This window comes from Heloderma suspectum, chromosome 4, assembly GCF_057233095.1.
Source record: "Heloderma suspectum isolate Gila_16-S chromosome 4, 16-S_ref, whole genome shotgun sequence".
Classification (NCBI taxonomy): domain Eukaryota; kingdom Metazoa; phylum Chordata; class Lepidosauria; order Squamata; family Helodermatidae; genus Heloderma; species Heloderma suspectum.
The window spans coordinates 308,402,590-308,422,354 of NC_139461.1; the positions used below are offsets into that span (position 1 = coordinate 308,402,590).

Genomic DNA, 19,765 nt, shown 5'->3' on the forward strand with positions numbered 1-19,765 from the left:
TGCAAAAGCTGGTTTGAAACTCAACATTAAGAAAACTAAGATCGTGGCATCTGGCCCCATCACTTCCTGGCATATAGAAGGGGAAGAAATGGAAGCAGTGACAGATTGTATTTTCTTCGGCTCCAAGATCACCGCAGACAGTGACTGTAGCCATGAAATTAAAAGACACTTGCTCCTTGGGAGGAAAGCCATGGCAAACCTAGACAGCATAGTAAGAAGCAGAGACATCACCTTGCTGACAAAGGTTCGTATAATCAAAGCTATGGTTTTCCCAGTAGCAACGTATGGCTGTGAGAGCTGGACTATAAGGAAGGCTGAGCGCCGAAGAATTGATGCTTTCGAACTGTGGTGCTGGAGAAGACTCTGACGAGTCCCCTGGACTGCAAGGAGGTCCAATCAGTCCATCCTAAAGGAAATCAACCCTGACTGCTCATTGGAAGGACAGATACTGAAGCTGAAGCTCAAATATTTTGGCCACCTAATGCAAAGAGAAAACTCTCTGGAAAAGACCCTGATTCTGGGAAAGACTGAAGGCAAAAGGAGAAGGGGGCGGCAGAGGATGAGCATCACTGATGCAATGAATATGGACTTGAGCACGCACCGGGAGAGAGCGCAGGACAGGAAGGCCTGGCCTGCTGTGGTCCATGGGGTCACGAAGAGTCAGACACGACTGAACGACTGAACAAATACCTATGCGGGCGAATCGCTTTTGGAGTCCTTGTTGCAAGGGATTGTTAACCAGAGATGTCTGGATTGGGGGGAGCCAGAGCAGGGACTAAGTTTGGCTCTGGGACAACCCAGGCTACCACATACAGCCCACTTTTAATCAGTGGTGTAGTGGTAAATGTCGAGGTACAGGCACTCATCATGACAGTCTCCAGAGCCCCCTGGCCCAGGAGAGCCCCAAAATGCAAGCAGCTCTGTGGATTCATATCAACACATCATTTCTAGCAGTTTTCATCTCCACCAGGAGCAGGTCTCTCATAAAGCTAATGGGCCTTAACTGCTCATTCTAGATCAAGTCATCCCAAAATATTTTGCATTACAAAAGGGGACATTATATTGTTGCTGGGAAAATTCATTTCCACCCAGAGACTGTGAGGACTGCAGCTAAGCGCAGAGGGAAAAGGGAATTTTGATGGGGGTAGCAGATGACACCGGTGTCCCTGCTAATACAAGGTGCCAGCACTGCATCCCTGTGAGCCCTGACTCCACTACACCACTGACTTTAATGAGGGCATCCTGGGCCTTGCTTCTGCTCATTGGCCTGCTGTAGATGCCAAGACGCAGGTTTTTCTTCCTATGGGGCTCCTAGGAAAATCTCCCTGGCTCTTAGGTATTGTCCTCTTAGAGTCTCACCCCACCCAGAAGCAGCCACTGAAATAATGAGAGCAGGGGGAAACCACCTTTCCCCTATTCTTTAACTACTGTAATGGTAAAAATAAATGGCAGGATATGGATGTGTGTTTAAGGGTAACCAAAAACCAACCCTAGCTGACCTTGCATCACATCCCGCTCTCAAGGAAATACATTTTTCTTTTGGGCGTGGCAGATCCAAGTGGTTTGGATCTCAAATCTTGGCACTCTGATTTTACAAGCTCAACCTCAAGAGTAGTGCCAAGCCAGACCCACAGTGGTCCCCTTCCTCTCAATTCCCTGCCCAACCCACTTCTACTACCACTCATGCATTCCATTTTGAATTCTTTGCCCGTTTTGTGCCCCATTCCATTCTCCCAGTCTCTTTTCTGGTTGCCAGGGGATTCAGGACAGATAAAAGGAAGGACATCTTCACACAGCACATAGCTGAACTATGGAATTGGCTACTGCCATATACTCTCTGGAAAAGACCCTGATGCTGGGAAAGACTGAAGGCAAAAGGAGAAGGGGACGGCAGAGGATGAGATGGCTAGATAGCATCACCGATGCAATGAATATGAACTTGAGCACGCTCCGGGAGAGAGCGCAGGACAGGAAGGCCTGGTCCATGGGGTCATGAAGAGTCGGACACGACTGAACGACTGAACAACAACAACATATAGGGTGATAGCCACCAACTTGGATGGCTTTAAAGGGGGATTAGACAAATTCATGGAGGACAAAGCTATCAACAGCTATGAGTCAGGATAGCTATATATCACCTCCAGTATCAGATGCTTACCTTTGGTATCCCAATTTGGATATCTGGGTTCAACTAGGGATGGACAGATTTACCTTTGTCCATGCCACCAGGTGCTCCCTGAGCCACCACCATCCATTTGCCCCTGCTTGGCTCCCTGGACAAGCCTCCACATCATCCATGGGGGCCCAGAAAGCGCCCAGCAGCTGCCCGACCCCTCAGCGAGCCGCCATTTTGCAAAAAATGGCAGCTTGGGTTTTTCCATAAAGTAATGTTGCATAAATGACAGCCATAAAGGGGTCATTCACTTAACATTACAGGTGTAAATGGACCATTTACACCTGTAATGTTGCGTAAATGGCCCCTTTGCAGCCACCATTTACATAACAGTACATTTACGGAAAAACCCAAGCTGCTAATTTTGTTGCAAAATGGCAGCCTGCTGAGGGGTCAGGCAGCTGCCGGGTGCTTGTGGACCGTGTGGTGGCTTGGCGAGCAAGGTCCAGGAGGCTAAGTGGGGGGGACTCCACCTGACTCTACCACCACCACCCCTCTGACTCCCATGACATCCCTAGGTTCAACTCTCAGGTGGAAAGAGTTCAATCTAGTTTCCCTAGGAAAATTCTGGGTTTACCTCCCTGTGTGGAGAATGCAGCGATTTGCTTGGAAGTGGGTATCCAATCAGTTGAATGCTAGGCTTGGATAAATGACTTGAAATGGTGGCTACATGTGCATTTTTCTGCAGCTCCTGCTAGTTATATTCATTTATTGCTTTCTGACTCCTTTGTTAGTTGGTGGATGAGGGAGATGGAGAAGAGGATTTTTAGGTTGGTTTTTCTCCTGGGGTTTGGGGCAATTATGACTTAAAGAAGGCATAACTCTTTAATGCAGAGATTAGTTGATTTAGATCTCAAATTGATTTAGATGTTAAATCCTGTTTCCATTACTTCTAAGTAATCCTCTAAAATATTGATGTTTTAGATCTTTGTATCTGCATACACTGACTGTTTATAAATACAAGAGAGCATTCATGCTTGCTCATTTCAGCATGTTCTCTTTGCTCTGTTAAGTGGACAATTCAATAAGGTCCTGATTAACAAACATCTGTGTCCATACAGAATGGGTGCAATAGAGTCTGTTGCCCATGTACTCCTATACTGAAATCCTTATAGAGACTGCAGAGAGAAGGTGATTCTCCCCTTAGGAAGTACTCTCCTGGGACAATCTTCTGAAGAGCTGGCAATGTTTTGTTTGAAGAATGACATCCTTTATCATAGAATCATAGAATAGGAGGGTTGGAAGGGGCCTACAAGACCATCGAGTCCAACCCCCTGTTCAATGCAGGAATCCAAGTCAGAGCATTCCCGACAGATGGCTGTCCAGCCTCATCTTGAATGCCTTCAGTGTGGGAGAACCCACTACTAAGAAGGCTGCAAGTTTCTTTCTTATATTAGTGCAAATTAGGGGGGAAATTAGGTTGGCCCCCATTTTAAAATTCATCGTTGTTATCGAATTACTCTTAATCAGTTATATCTTTCTTTTGTATAAAAACTTGTATTGGTCTGTGACCGTAATAAACAGTTCATTCATTCAGTATCAGAAGCAGTATACCTTTGAGTACCGATTGATGGGGAACAGCAGCCGGAGGGTGCTACTGCAGTCATGCCTTGCTTTGGGACTTCCCATTGGGGCATCTGGTTGGCCACTGTGGGAAACAGGTTGCTGGACTTTAATATGCCTTTGGTCTGATCCAGTAGCCCCTGAATTTACCTTGGGATCTTTTGGCCAAGTGACCCAATATTTTGGGATTCCACAGGACTGGCAAATTTTGTTTTTACTTTTCTCCTCTATCAAGTAGATCCAATTACAAAAAGAAGAGATGAGTGGAATGAAGGGGGTCTAAAGGATTAAGGATAATCATCAATTTTTTGGCACACAGAGTCCTCTAGTGGCCAGATGAAATATTTCATGACCATATAATTAAGAAAATAATAATTTGTGACTAAATTGAGTGCTGCCTCCCAACACACAGGCACCTCTGAATGTCTATCCCAGCCTTCCACTCTCCTGATGTGCTGGACTACAATGCCCATAATCCCTAAGCAGCTTGGGACCTCAATATTTGAGGGAGCGCCTCTCCTTATATATGCCTGCCCAAGGATTGAGATCGGTTCGAGGGCCCCTCCTCTGCATCTCACCAGTGCGAGAAATACACTATGGTGGGACATGGGAGAAGGCCTTCTCTGCAGTGGCACTCCGGCTGTGGAATGCCCTCTCCTTGGAGGCCTGATTGGCACAGACGTTGGTTTCATTTAGGCACCGAGTTAAAACATGGCTTTTCACCAAAGCCTTTGAAGGCTAATTTAATTCCCTACAATTGCACACTGTTTTAACTGTTTATTGTTTTAGCTTTTTAAATTGGTGTTAGCTTGTTTAATGGTTAATATGCTTTTTAGCTGTTTAAATTATGTATTATTTTATAGTGTTTAAATTGATTTTATCCGTATGCTGCCCTGAGATCTTAATGGTATAGGGTGGGACAAACAAACAAATAAACGTAGTTCCACACACGTTGAGGGCACCAGGTTGCGAGAGGCTGATCTATCCATTCTCTCTCTCCAGTCAGCACACTGCTATTTAAGGTCACTGGGTATAGGTGCCTATGCAAAAAGGGAAACAACTCACCCACATTTTGAGGCACAAGGACCCACCCACCCCGTGATGGTCAGCTGACCAGGTAACCAACCTCTCTGGCCCTCTTGCTGACGCTTGCTTGTAAATATCAATGATGTTCTCAACCAGGAGATTCCGTTGCAGCCCATAGATGCCATGCCTGTCCAGAACCACCTCGTGGCGGCAAGATGGGCAACGAAACCTCCCTGCTGATCCCAGGGTCGTCCCTCGAGACTGAAAGACACAATATGCATTAGACGAGAGACTGTGATCATGTCAGGTGATCGGTGCGGCTTTGCAGTGGAGACCTGAACTGGATTCTCAGGGGAATCTTCAAGTGGTGGAGTGGATGGTTCACATGTTTTAGAAGCAACCTCACAACTTGATGGTTATTTTTGAAGGCTGTGATTTGCTATTTTAAAATATAGAAAAGGCAGGCATGATGGCCCTTTGTTCTTTGGGAGGAAAGGAAGTGCAGGATGAATGAGCTTGGGCAGAATTTCTGAGGGACTACACACACACGTCTTAAAACTAATACTCAAGCTCAACTCTCTATGCTCTGGTAGGAACCCAGGAAGCTGCCTTATGCTAAATCATACCATTGGTCTACCTAGCTCAATATAGTCTAGACAGTGACTGGCAGCAGCTCTTCGGGGTTTCAGACAAGGGTCTTTCCCAGCCCTAGAAGCCTGAGATTGAACCTGGATCAAACCTTTTGCATGTGCTCTACCACTGTGCTACAGGCAGCCCTTCCCTAAATACAATGGGTTGAATCCAGACTTAATCATGTTTAGAACAACAGACCCACTGAAATCAGTGGGCCAAGTTCATGACTAACGTAACTCCGGTTGATTTCCATTTGTTTATTGTAAGCATGGATCCAACCCAATATTCATTTTTACAATGTGAAATTGCAGTTCTAGTGACTGTAGAAAGGGAAGATACTACATCAGGGATGCTGTTTTGGTTTCCATAAGCGAAGAGATACTTAAGAAGTTGGAAGCTGCTCCTCATGGACCAGAAATTTAAGCCCTAGGCATCTTATACCAGGTGAGTGCTCTGTGGCTTTTATTCCTACATACTTAAGTATACCCCTTAGTTCCAAAGGGGAGGAATATAAAACAGAGCATTTAATACTTCATAATATGGATTCTTTTTGAATAAAGAGGTGCATTTGTCACACATGCACAAGTGTGCACACACACATTAAAGAGCAATAAACAATTTAGAACATTCAAAACAAATATAAATCTTTACATTCTTTTCTCCATTTAAACTTTTCTTTCCATCTCACATTTCCAAAATCTGAGCACTTTAGAAGCAAAAAGCAATCTTCAAACCCAGCCACGAAAACATGCCGTATCTTTAGCTCAGAACAGGTGGCTCTTACGAAGGTCATCATCAATCCCCCAGCGGTTACCAAGAGACTGGCCACGTAGGCTGCTGAAGATGATGATAGTGATATTTTTACAAGAAACCAAAGGCCAGAAGCCAAGAGTAAACACACGACATTTAATAGTGCAGAGGCAGGTGTCGGCCACCCCCCTGGAGAACCAAAGGATTGGAAATTAGAACATTTGCAACCCTTCAGTTATCTGAAGCTGGCTGTACATGCCCCAAGGAAGGAATCCCGGTCCTGCAAGACAAACAAAACACTTGGAGAAATGTTAAAAGTGGGCAGTGGATCAACCCTCAAAGTCTGCCTGAGCATAGTGAAGCTTTATCATCCTCCAGGTGCCATGGGGTTGCTCTAGGGGGAGGAAGAGTTTGTTGAGGAGCATGTGTGTTGGATGCAGAAGGTCCCAAAATCAATTAGTGACATCTCTAGTTAAAAGGATCAAGATGATGGGAAAAACCCTTCTTTGCCTGGGAAGACCTGGAAAGACACTGCCAGTCAGAAGAGGCAATCATGGGCTAGATCAGAAGTGGGGAGCTGGATTGCCTCCCAAGACTCTCTCCAGGATCCAGTTGATGTCAGGGGGTAGGCTCCTCCCTCTGGAAGCCCTGCCCCTTCCACCGCCTGACATCTTCAGATTCCTTTCTCTGGGCAGAGAGAAAGGGACTACCTTTCCCTGCTCAGTGCTAGAGAAAGCCTGCCTTTCTCTAGCACTGAGCACTGGGTGGAGCTTGGGAGAGGGGGGCAGAGCCTGGGAGAGAAGCAGGCAGACCAGAGACAGAATCCCCACAGGCTGGAAGTTCCCCATTCCTGAGCTAGATGGGTAGACTTGGCATGGTATAAGGCAACTTCCAATATTCCTCAAGTAAGCATGAATAACTTTGCTAGGTTTACAGCCATGGGCAGGTGAGGCTTGCCAGCTATGGTCAGCAATTCCTCTAGATTAGGAGGTGGTAACTGGTCACAAATCCTGCATTCTCAGTAGCAACCGCATTGCTGGCATCTTTTCCACTAGTGCAACAAAAGCTGCTCTGGTGTGAGACTGGATTGGCACCACCATCTCTTGCACCAAGAAGGGATTTCAATGGATGTTGTGCAACTGAAGCCATAAATACAAAGAATTTTTTTTAAAGCCGACAATGCCATTGTAGAGACAAGGAGGGTAGGGGGAGAAAGGGGAGAAAACTTGTGACAGGAGCCCTGGATTAATTTCTGGTGAGCTGGTAATTCTAGTACCGAGGTCAGAACTGTTTTCAGTCTCATTATCCTTAAGAATGTTCCCACTAGATTTTTCCTGTTCCTTCCTCCTAATTGAGTGATGATGATGGCCACGCCAAGGAGAGACACATGCGCAGGATGGAAAGTGATGTGTTATGATCCATCCAGTGATGGAAAGTGATGCATTATGATCCATCCAGTCCCACACCAGCTGCTGGGTCAGATCAACACCACACAAGAGCTGCGTGTCAAGCAGAGAGATGGTGCATCAGGTCCCCAAAGAGACAATTTAGACAAATTCATGGAGAAGAAGGCTATCAGCAGCTACTAGTCATGATGAATATGTATTACCTCCAGTATTGGCGACAACATGCTTCTCAATACCAGTCGCAGGGGAACATGAGTGGGAGGGTGCTGTTGCGCTCATGCCTTGCTTGTGGGCTTCCCATTGGGGCATTTGGTTGGCTACTGTGTAAACCAAATGCCGGACTAGAGAGGCCTTTGGTCTGACCCAGCAGAGCTCTCTTTACGTTCTTATGACATGGAAATTCCCCAGATTGCTTCGCTCAATGGTTTCAGCTCTTTTAAGAGCAGCAATGCCCAACTTTATTGATCAAAGTTTACCTTTCACGATTTGATAAGGGCATCCATGAAACTGTTTCCAATGCCTAACAATGCCTAACAGCACATCTCAATGGCAGATAAAGGAACTAGAATTACATTATTTTGCGTGCGGCCAACTATATTACAAAATATAGTAAGATAACATCATTCATTATGTTCTGAACTGCCTTAGATTCCTTAGGAACTTGATCTGTTTGGCTGTCCAATTCTTGTAAGATCTGCTTTTTGTTGCCTGATACCAGTATATATCTTGCATGATCACAATGACTGCAGTAGCTTCTGAAAAAATCCGCAAGAGATATGTACTGTCTATTGCTATATCATATCAGGGTGATCATCTTAAATAAGTGCATATTGATTTGTCACCTATTTTGTATTGGCAAGTGAATCGTCTAAAGTTTTGTGCTGACCTCTGGTTTTAAACAAATAAATGACTGATGATTGACTGACTAGATCCCACAAGTTACATATAGTGTGAAGTGCTTTTATTTATCCTGAATCTACTGATAATCAGTTTTGTCAGATGATGCCCAAGATCTAGTGTTTTGAAAAATAATTTTATTTTATTTTCTCCAAACCATGCATAGTTTTATAAACCTCTTATCATGTCCCCCAAAGTCAGCTTACATAGTTCTTATAAACAAGCGAATTCCAAGCATATAGGTTGGTCCCCCACACCTGGCCTGGATCCCTGAGGGTGTACAGTGTATCTCTGTACATAGAGCAGTGGCATGCACACACATACACACACACACACACACACACACACAGCGATCCTTGAAATGTATGGGTCCTTCCCCTAAACCCACTCCACCTGTCCTGACCATGAGCATTTAGCTGCAGTTCCAAACTGTTCACAACTCACCTGAAAGATGTCGTTGGCACATTTCCTGCACAGGTTGTGCTGACAAGGCAGGATGACCACCGGCTTGGTGAACATCTCCAAGCAAATAGGGCAGATAAGCTGCCTCTCCAGGCTATCCATAGTGGGACAATCTCTTGGGTAGGAGCTGTATTCCATGTGGGTCGACATGACAAGGGAACAGGCAACCGTTCCTCTGGATGATGGTGGGAAAGTACAGAAGGAACAGCTTGTCACCACCACCACCTCAGTGCAGGAGGCAGCTGTTCGCCTAATTTCCCTGGAGATCAGTGTTAGCTCTTCTCAAAAGCTCCAGGAATGTGATAGCAGCAGCTCATACTGTCTCGGACAGTGAACTGGTTATGTTTCGACTCTGTCTCAGCATCCCGTTTCTGTTCTGACGCAAAGGACTGTGTGTTAAAGGGGAAGCTTGGGCATTATGGGTAGGCTACACAAGATTTAGAAAGGGGCAGAAGGGGAGGCCTCTTTCCAGCATAAGAATCCTTGGTTCAAACCTGGGAGAGCTCTGGCCATATTTTCACTTACTCTGGAGACCCACAGCCAAAACATGAGCAGGTTATCAAATGGAAGCTCTAAAATTTGTCCCTCTTAACCTCTGTTCCCCCTGGGATTTCTTTTCTCCCCACCCCTTTGACCAAACCTCCCAATGCTTTGGATTGCTGGGAAGGGATTGTAGACTCAGTGGTGGAGCACATGCTTTGCATGAAGAAGGTTCCAAGTTCAGCCCTGGCATCTCCAGTTAAAAGGATCAGTGATGGGAAAGACCGTGCTCTTCCTGAGCCCCCTGGGAACTGCTGCAAGTCAGAGCAGACAATGCCGGGTGAGATGAGCAAATAAGACAAGTCCTCCTTGTAGCATGAGCCACTGATCTAAGTAAGTTGGATTTTTACACAGGATGTCTCAAGTTCTAACTAAAATGTCCTCTGGGCTGAGCCTCAAAAGGTTAGATTGCTGCTGCTAGCCCATTGTGGTCTGTTTCACTCCCCTCCCCCAAGCTAGAAGTTGCTCTTTATGGGGGAAAAGGGCCTTGCAAAGTATTTGATAAGGGCAGCTTTGTGACACCCACTCTTTCAGATGCTGGGTCTTTCCAGCCTCCTTACTATATACTCCTACTCCTATCAGCCACACACCACAGAGTGTGTAGACTTGTATCACTGAGCCTGCAGAATTATCAGTGTAGAGAAAGGCAGGGAACCCCCACCCACCCCCCACCCAAAGGTGTTGTTGGCCTGATGGATGGCATTCCACATGGCCAATGGCTGAGAATGATGGGAGTTGTAGTTCAACTTCTGGAGGGTTGCAAGCTCCCTACTGCTGACGTAGAGCATTTAAACAAAATATGTAGAAACCTTGTGTTCCAAGTCTAATTCTTGTAAAAGAATAGGAACAGCAGTTATTTCAGGTAAGACATTTACTTGCAGCAAGAGAGGTTGGAAAGATATGGGGAGCTGCAGAGCAGCAAAGGACTTTGCTCCTTCCTTCCACACTTGCATTTCCCACCCACCCCCTGGCCCCAGGTCAGCTTCTTAAGAGTAGAAGATGCCCAGCCAAATCTATGCTCACCAAGCTTTCCCCAACCCGCTGCCCCCCAGATGTGTAAATCGATGGTGTATCCTGTTGACCAACATTCTGGTGGTGTGAGGCCAATATGGAGGCAAGCTTTGAGATACTCATTGCTGAGAGGAGAATGGAAAACCAGCTATATAGACAGCAGGTTGGAAACACAATTTCTTTCATTCACTTGAGACAGATCATGGCTGAATGTACCAAAAAACACCTCCCAAGCAAGCCCCATTTAAGTTAAGGGGAACCATGCGAAAGCCCAAGTGTGCTCCAGTGCAAGGAACGTACTTTCAATTAGGCTTGCTCGGGGAGAGGGATACGCAAACCTCCCCCAGAGGAACTGCGCTAGTTTCACTGAAACATCTGGCTTCCCTCAAAATTCCTCAGATGTTTCCGCTGAACTTCGTGTGGCAACTCTATGCAAGATGGTATGTGTCCAAAGGCTGCAACCCTCCCACAGTTGCTCAGGTCTACAGCTAAATTTTTCAGCACTTCCAATTACATAAGATAGACTCTGACTCCATTGCTTGATTTCTTCCTCCTCAATTCACAGCATTTTGGCTAAAAGCAGAAAAGGCTTTAATATATTTCAAGACTTAAAAGGAAAAAAAAAAGGCAAATCAAGGAAGGGGGGGTTGCCTTGAAAACATTTATTTTACAACCTTGGTTTCTGATAATTTAGCAGTCTTTATTTTTTTATTTTTAAGTTCCTATTCAGACATACAATACATAAATTACCATGCTAAAACATAAAATAATTCCTTCTGCTTGAACTGTAGGTATGTACAGGAGCTCAGTACTTGCGAGTGTTAACAATCCACAAAGTTCAGACAGCCACAGCTACTTACATACAATTTAAAGGATGATCCTTTAAGTAACATAACAAAATATATATATTCTATGTATATATATATTTATATATCATTGCTTTTCAAATGCATTTATACTTTGTTTTTTTACAACTAACTTTTTTTTCTAAACACATTGGATTTTTCCCTTCTCCCATCCCGCAAGTACAAGTGCAAAATGAAACTCTTGTTACATCTTCAGGTCGCACAGACTTCAGAAGAGGCCACAATAAAATCTAGTAAAAATCAACAGTAAGTCAACGATGGAATCTACCAAACATCGCTGTTACGGAGCCTTGGTTCATTTCAGCGGGACTTGGAATCTTCACTGAAATGAACAGAAGCTGCAGAAGAGGAGCACTGACTGACTGTGCCTCAGTTCATCCTAACTCCTTACTCATATGCAAGAAGAGGCTGCCTTGAATCGAGTGATAGCTACTTAAAAAAAAAAAGTTCCCAAATAAAAAGCAGGGGTGGGAGGAGAAGATACAAGAATGAATGGAATAATGGCAGCTGAACAATGAGACACGCACACAGAGATGCGCACACCCAACAAGGAAAACGTAACATCTAAAGCTTTTGAAGTGTGGCAGATCTCCAGGTTTATTTCACTGGCACACACACACGCACGCACGCACGCACACCCATGAACCTACAACATACAGACACAGATAAACAAAATTGCCTCAAAAGATCAGAACCGAAACAAGTTGCGTGACCTGCACTATACAGTTAAACTGTTATGCTGATTGCCTTCAGCAAAATAGAAAAAAAACACCATGTGCCATTTTGGGGCTACATATTAGACAGTGGCACTGGGGGGACACACAGGAGAGAATGTGAAGACAACAAGGGTTCCCGGAGGGAGGGGGCAGCTTGTATTCTTCATCTAGCAGGGCGTGGCCGTCTCTCCAATGCCTACTTTCAGGGTCTTCAAAGAACCAATCACATATATTCTTCTCTATAAACTTCAGCCCTCCATACTGACTCTGAGGGGGAAGGCCCAATTTTTCCAGCAAAAATCCATGCAAGTTTAAAGGACATTTCCCTGTTAACAAAAACAGCCACATGTCCTCCAACATCTCCCTGTTCTATATGAACATGAAACTCTGATCTGCTACCTCCATCAACACCTTGCTGCCTTCATGCAGATCAAAATGAGGGAGTTTCGACCCGGGGGGCGGGGGGTGACAGTGCTGCGCTTCCTCCCCTGTTTCTGGCTGAAAGATCCCCTGTTTATTGCTGAAAGGCCAAATTACCACCAGACAAGAACCACAGCAATCCAGCACACCCACCTTACAATCCCCCATGCTACACTGACCTCCATGCCACTAGACCAACTGCCTTCAGAAGTAGCTTGGAGGCTTTCCACCGCTTCATGCCCCTAATTATTGACAAATAGTACAAGAGCCCCCCGCCCCAACTTTTTCACACCAACCTATACAAATCATAACTATGCCAGGAACAACTTGTTGCCTCTAGGATTTTGCTAACTTCCCTGTCTTCTTTTAGGACAGGGGTGAGGAACATGTGTCCCTCCAGAAGCTGTTGGACTCCAACTCCCATCAGTCCTAACCAGCACAGCCAACAGTGAGGGATGATGGGAATTGCAGTTAAGGAATTAATTAATTAATTTAATTAACTTAAATTGCATTTAAGGACATGGCTCTGTTGTCCATGCTTTGGACCTTTGCTGTTGGGCACACCAAAGTGCTTGCAGGAAACATCATTGCTGCAGGCAGCCCTTAAAAACAGGCCAGAAGTCAGGTTCCCAATTCTACCTATACTACAGATCAGATCAGTCACAAGAGGTGCTTATTCACTGCAGGCCCTCTACAACACCGTTGCATTGACTGCACGTCTCTCATTATATGTTACCGCATGCTGAAATTTCATTGGGGGGGGGGGTGGAATCACATTTTATTGACCACTATGAGTGCTGTTATCTAAAGCAGTTTTTTTTTTTTTAATGTACTATGCTAGAAGATGGGTCATGGCTCTTGGAAACTTCAGAAATGGCCAAAAAAAAAATCTATGCACAAAAGCTGAAAGGGTGTTTAGGGATATACACACACACACACACACACACACACACACAGATAAAACACAATAGCTTCCTAAATATATTGCCCATGAAAATTATTTAACATTCATAGGCACAATGCCCCTTAGCCCCATACAAAGGATGGCTGCATTCTTCTCATTCGTTGCACCAAACTACTCTCTAGCTTTTCGGGGTGTGGGCAGAACAGGAAAGGAATTTCACATTACAAGGAAGAAAGAGAATGCCTGAGTTCACACAATCACAATGGGAGAAATAAGCCACAATGGCTTATTTCCCCCGCTGCACATGCTGGGGAAATTTTGACACAAATTTCCTGACACAAATTTGCTGATGACAAATTTGCTGACACAAATTGCCCTCGCTACTTAATTGCCCTCGCCACTGTGGCTTGTCAGATCATGCGAACCCAGGCGGCATGGCTTGTTGGTGTGGGCAGCAACCCTCAAACATTCTATGGGCTGTTGTTGGGTTGCTGGCTACTCCCAACAAGCCATGCCACCCAGGTTCGCACAACATGACAAGCCACGGTAAGCCGGGTGCCCACGGGTGCCATGCAAAATGGCACCTGGCATGACACAAGTGTCCCCACAGCTAAATTAAGCCATGGTGGGCTGTCGTGTCGTGCAAACAGGTCTGCTATCACTTCAACAGCAGCTGCTGCAGAGGGAATGTGAAACTCATTTGGAATGGAATATAATTTTTTAAATTGGTTCCCAAGGGACAGGTTTTCCAAACCCAGCACTGTTTGTACAAGGCACTTCGGTGTTTGAAAATATAACATGCTGTAGTTACTAGTTCTGAGAAAGGTATTTTCTCAGAAAGGCCTTCTCTTTTGCAATTACATCTAAGCAGCTCATCCATGATACATTTTCAGACAAGAGAGCACCTTCCAGGGATACTGCTGAACTGGGAGAGGGGTGCAGATGGGCCGGGGGGGCGGGCAGGGGGAGTCAATGCTGAAGTATCGGTTTTCCAGATGAAAGCCCATGGTTCAGCATGATTTAATAGGAAGTCTAGGAGCTCAACCAGCAAAAAGCCCAGCATGTTTCTCAGGTTGCATTTCTTCCAAATCCTAGGTAATGAAAACTATAGCCCATAAAACTCTTTGTACTGTGAGAAGTTATGTGGATTCTCCCCTAACTAGCATAAGTGGTTTAAAGGTTGGGCAGTATGACCGGAGGTTAAAATAGCACCTGTTAACACACCTAGCACCCTGAATGCCATTTGTGAGTGAGATGGGCCAACTAATAAAAAGCTTGAGAAATTTAACATCACTTAAAGAAAAATGGAAACACAAATTTAATGAGCTGGCAACACATTTAAGCACAGAATAATGCTGCAGAGGTTCAAGCTTCACATAGATTGGCACTGAACATTCTGATGAAAGCCCGTGTCAATCAACTTTTTAAAAGTTCATTACCCATTTTATGTTCCTGCCTTGATTCTCACTAGCTCATTGTAGCCTCTAAATGAAAAAGCCATATTTATTTTGGGGTGAGCGTGTGTACGTGCACATGCATGCGTGCGCATGCGTTTGTGCTCTGTAGCTCACATATTCATGTCCCTGGAAGCTCAATTTAGCCAAAGACAGAGCTAGGATTTGGTTTGGCCACAATGCACAACGAAGTGGGTGGTTCTGGGCTTGAAGCAGCTTTGGATATTATTTATGCCCATCACAAAACCATGCAACACTTATTTCAATTGGCATGGCCTACTGCTTTTGACAATACTAAAACAGATTGAAGGATAATCTGCTGTTAAGTCGTGTGTGTGCGTGTGCGCACGCTCCAGAGTTGAAGGCAGTTTGAAAGAAGACTCACTGCTCATGGCATGTACACTCGCCCCCTACTTTCACCTTTTGTAAAATGGCTTTGGTATGCTTTCAAAAACCCGTAAATCCTGTTAGATTAGAGGCTGCCACAGGAGGACTTAAGAAGTGTGTACACACCATGGAAGTGAAACTTTTCGCAAGCCACTTTCAGTTTTTTGATAAACTATTGCCTGTCTTGAGCCAAAGATAGAACTATTAGGAATTTGAATCTTGGCTTCATTTTAAAACTCTATTATCAGCATATAGACTGTGAAAGAGCCCAAATTTCCCATGTCCAGTGTCACAAAGTTAGGAACAGAGACTGCGTTTAAAACCATATCATGCTCCTTCATCCTGGCACTTTATCCAAGTAATTATGGGTTATTTAGAACAAGTGTCAGTGTAATGAAAACCTACAGGACAAATGACCTAAAACAATAAGGCTTGCAATATTACCCGCAGAAATCATATGTTTCTACCACACATAACTACTGGAATGCTTATGAAATCATTAAACAAGAGCATCAACTGATTAACCTACTGGTCTACCCTAAATTATCACAGAAACTCAGGAGTGGAAGAGTCAGAAGAAAAGGAGGAAATGCACTGGAATTGCATTAAAATAGCATTTTGTAAGCCGATTAACTATGCTAGAGATTAAAGCAGTTTGTTGCCAATGGCAACAAATTGGTTTGGAAGTATAAATGTGTAGGGAACAAAGTTAATACACAGAACTGGTGAAGAATGACATAAAAAACAAGCTCATGCCTATCATGGCCCTAGTTTTTCACTAGATGTTACATTTTGGATTCATGATATCAATCTCATGTGGTCAACTTTAGGCATGTTAAAAACAGGACTGAAGCTTAACAGGAGCACAGTTGATATCACACGTAATTTTTAGACACTCTGCCATATAAACTCTTACTAGCCATTACAAAGTCATCCTCCATATTCCAGATTGTGCTCGGTAAGGTAGCTCAGGGCTTTCAAGTCCAGATACATACATCTTTCCCCCCTAGAGTGGGTGGATGTTAAGTTAGAGGCACCAGCTATGCATGACATGCTTGGTTTTGCATACAGTAAAACCTAGTTAGAGGCACCAGCTATGCATGACATGCTCGATTTTGCATACAGACAGATGCAAGTCTGGAAGAGGTGAACTTGAATCATGCAAGTGAATCCAGGGTTCATTAAAGTACCGTGCTGTCCAGAGTATTTAGCTAAAAACTAACAGTATAATATCAAAGTGCCAGTTTTAATATTGTGCTGTGCTAGTAATTCATCCAAATGTTAAATAGTGGCCTTCTGCCTGGCTGAAGACAGATGTGCATGCAATAGAGGAAACCTTTGGAAAAGGGGAGGAACAAAAGAGCTACTCGGCTTTCAAACAAGTTTTGGTCCACATGTTTAACATGATTTCAAATTCTTCCCTGTTACTCCTCAAACTTCCTTTCAGGTCTGTTGAGGGGAAATAACCAGATTCCTCCAGAGAAAGTGCACCAGCTTGTGGGGGAAAAGCCATATAGAAGTGCCCTAAAAGGAATGTAGAATTAAAGGAAGTTAAGCCTCATTAAGACATACTACAGACTGAGACCATGGAATGCTGAGATGGCAGAGTGGACTATACCATACGAGCCTGCAGACATTTTTCAGTGCTCTCTTATGTTAAAAACTCCCTAAAAATAGAAAACCCGCAGAACAGGCAAAGGGCTTGACTAGAACTCTCTCTCTCCCTGATGTGCTAGTCTTCTTTCTGCAATAAATTCCCCACCCCCGCCACCCCACCATACACGCACACACCAGGGAGCATTCAAATTGTTGGAATCTGAAATGATACAGCCCACTCCACCACCTGAGCCTGCTGCAAATGTAGATCCAGCTTCAGCTACTTCCAAATATTTGTAAGAGAAGAGACACTAAAAGGGGGGAGGGGGGAGGCAAAGTGCTCTGAGCGCCAGAAAGCAAGCAGCAGCAGCCCCCAAAGCCTAGAGTGTCCCTGGGTGATGCCTTTATTAATAAATCTAACACTTTCAGAAGTGAGACTGAACAAGCAAAACACAAAAGTAGACAGTAAACATTACTGGGATATCTTAGGAAATTTCATAACGCCCACTGCATTCACACACACACACACACACACACACACACACACACAATTTCCATTCATGATTTTCCCCCCCATCAGAGAGGGAAATCCTTTGAAAGTGTTCACTCTAAATTTATCATTGGAGGGGGAGAAGGGGAAGGGGAGAGCCTAACCAAAAAGGAACATATCTAAAAGAGAACAAGAAGTGCAAAACATTTCATCAGAGAGATACAAGGAAACAGAAGTGGTTTGTTTGTTGACAGCCATTTAGCAATACTAATTAATCAATCATGCAGAACTTTAAGTGTGTAAAGCACTGCACAAAGGTTAGGGCAGTTCAGTCTTACCACTTCTATTTTACAAAGAGAGAACTGAGGCAGAGAAATGATTGAACCTGTTCTAGGCAGCTACACAAATGAATCCAGCAACAGATTCAGGATTTAGGTTTCTCAGCTCCATGCACAGAACTCTGTTGACTTGAACCGCAGTCAACTTAGGTCTGTTTCTTTATCACACAGCAGCAAAGCCATGTTTGCCACTGAGCATATTACACCCAGCAGGGAGCCACAGCCAATCCCAGTTCCCTGATGGTGTATCTATATGAGATGTGTTAGCTGCAGTCACACTAGAGATTTTTTATAGTATATATTAAAAGTAATCTTAGGTGTAAATCTAGAATACATAATTTGTAAAGTGGCCCTTACCTTAGTGTTGTTGTTTTTTAAGAGCTGCTTGTGAAAATTGTCAAAACAATGTATATTCAAACAACAGAAATCTAAAATTTGCTCTTGACTATTTATTTACTTCGACTTCATTCAAGCTAGACAATGAGAACATACACGAGTTTCAGGTTTTCATGTTCATGCACAATTTAAAAATCGGCAATATTTGATTATAAATAGTGCAGGGAATGATTAAATTTGAACAAAAGTAGTGTGCACTTAAATTTAAAATGCAGAGAGATCATTCAAGTAACATCTGGTTTTGTGGCAAAACCCACATTTTGGCCCTTTCCTACACAAGACTTTCTTAACTATAAAGCAGCTGACTGTCAGATTATAGTCTGAAGAAACAGAAACGCGGGGGAAGATTTCCAGAAAACAGCAATTTGTTTTAAAACTCCCTTCCTTGCAACATCAGCATTTTTCAAGGTAAGCCTGTTGACAAATAGATGCAAGGAGTGAAGGGACAGGTGGGAAAATATTGGAAATCTTAGTTGCTATCAAGTGGATGATGAACAGCAGCCTTCAAGTGATGCTCGTAGCTCGACTGTACGGAAGCGTGGTGGCTTCTGTGACAGAGTTAACGCTCTTTGAAAAATGCTCATTGTTTTTTGGCTGGTATCACTGCTTAAAATGCAGAATGTATCCATCACACTCGTCGTGATAACTCCTCAATACATTACAACACAAAGACGTTTATAACGTAAACTCCACACATGCTATTTTTTAAAAAAAGGAAACAAAAAAAGACCAAAGCTAAACTGCTTTAAATACTGCATGCTACAGTACTTCCATGTATCATCAAGATACGACACTGAAGGTGACAAAAGGCGAAGGGATTACAAAATATTCTCAGCAGGTTGGAGGCTGCCTTCATATTGTGGCAGAACGTCTCCCCTCCCCATATTCTATTTCTAATGTCCATGATTCTAGTGCTGGATTGGCCATGTTATTTATTCTTATCCATTCTAGTTAACAGTGCTTCCTTAACTTAGTTAAATCCATCGGTATGGTAGCTGGGGTGGGAGTCTGCTGTGAGCTGGGTCGTCTCTGTGGCTGAGGCTGGCTGTATCACAATAGGTGTATCGGAGGTCTCTGAAAAATACAAAACATCTTTCTTAGAATTATTTCCTCAAATTGCTAAGAAGAGATGATATAGTTAGACCAAGCTTGTTAAAAGCCACTTGCCAATGGCACATAGGAGCTGCTTCTAGGCAACCAGCAAGGTTGCAACTCTACAATTTTATTACTCCTTGAGGTTACAATGGACCAATGTAGATATGTGCAGGCAGCAGGAGAGCGCAATGTCATTTGTGGGTTATCTGAAAAGCTCAGTTAGACTTCCGTGTGGCTGTAATTTCTACAAGACTTCCTTCTCCCAGAGATACTGGCTTGGTTCATTATTTCTCCATCAATTTCAAAACAACAGAAGTATTTCATTTAATTATTTAAATAGTATATGTTTAGCTCTTGGGTCTCATACAATAACCAAAAACTCATTTATGATAATGGGGGGTGGGGGGGCTTTCATACTGCTAACCAAATTAACAAATACACTATTTGCCTTTCTACGTAAGACCAAGCCAACTCATTTAATTTGAACTTAAGCATGCCACTGAGTGCCTTTAGACAATCATGCCTTGCACAGTAGCTGACCACACCACTGCTTCATACAGGAGGATATCTGGTAGTCTTCATGAAGTCAATCCTTAAAAATTTAACTTTGCAGCACTGGGTGCCTCCTGATAAGTTGCAGTT

General features: G+C 43.9%; 2 protein-coding genes across 2 annotated transcripts in view; both read right to left on the minus strand.

The window, feature by feature from the left end:
- The window catches only part of LOC146348989 (tripartite motif-containing protein 54-like), a 55,674-nt gene extending 45,572 nt beyond the window's left edge, over positions 1–10,102 (minus strand). Inside the window, exons 1-2 of the mRNA XM_084854467.1 lie at positions 8,893–10,102; positions 4,863–5,023 (exon numbers count right to left, since the gene is read on the minus strand). Of these exons, the coding sequence (XP_084710593.1) occupies positions 4,863–5,023; positions 8,893–9,060 (329 nt within the window). The 5' untranslated portion in view covers positions 9,061–10,102. The remainder of the gene's footprint in view (positions 1–4,862; positions 5,024–8,892) is intronic.
- A 413-nt stretch (positions 10,103–10,515) lies between these two features.
- DNAJC5 (DnaJ heat shock protein family (Hsp40) member C5) overlaps positions 10,516–19,765 on the minus strand; it is a 76,118-nt gene continuing 66,868 nt past the window's right edge. The window contains exon 6 of the mRNA XM_084854479.1: positions 10,516–19,102. Within this exon, the coding sequence (XP_084710605.1) occupies positions 18,999–19,102 (104 nt within the window). The 3' untranslated portion in view covers positions 10,516–18,998. The remainder of the gene's footprint in view (positions 19,103–19,765) is intronic.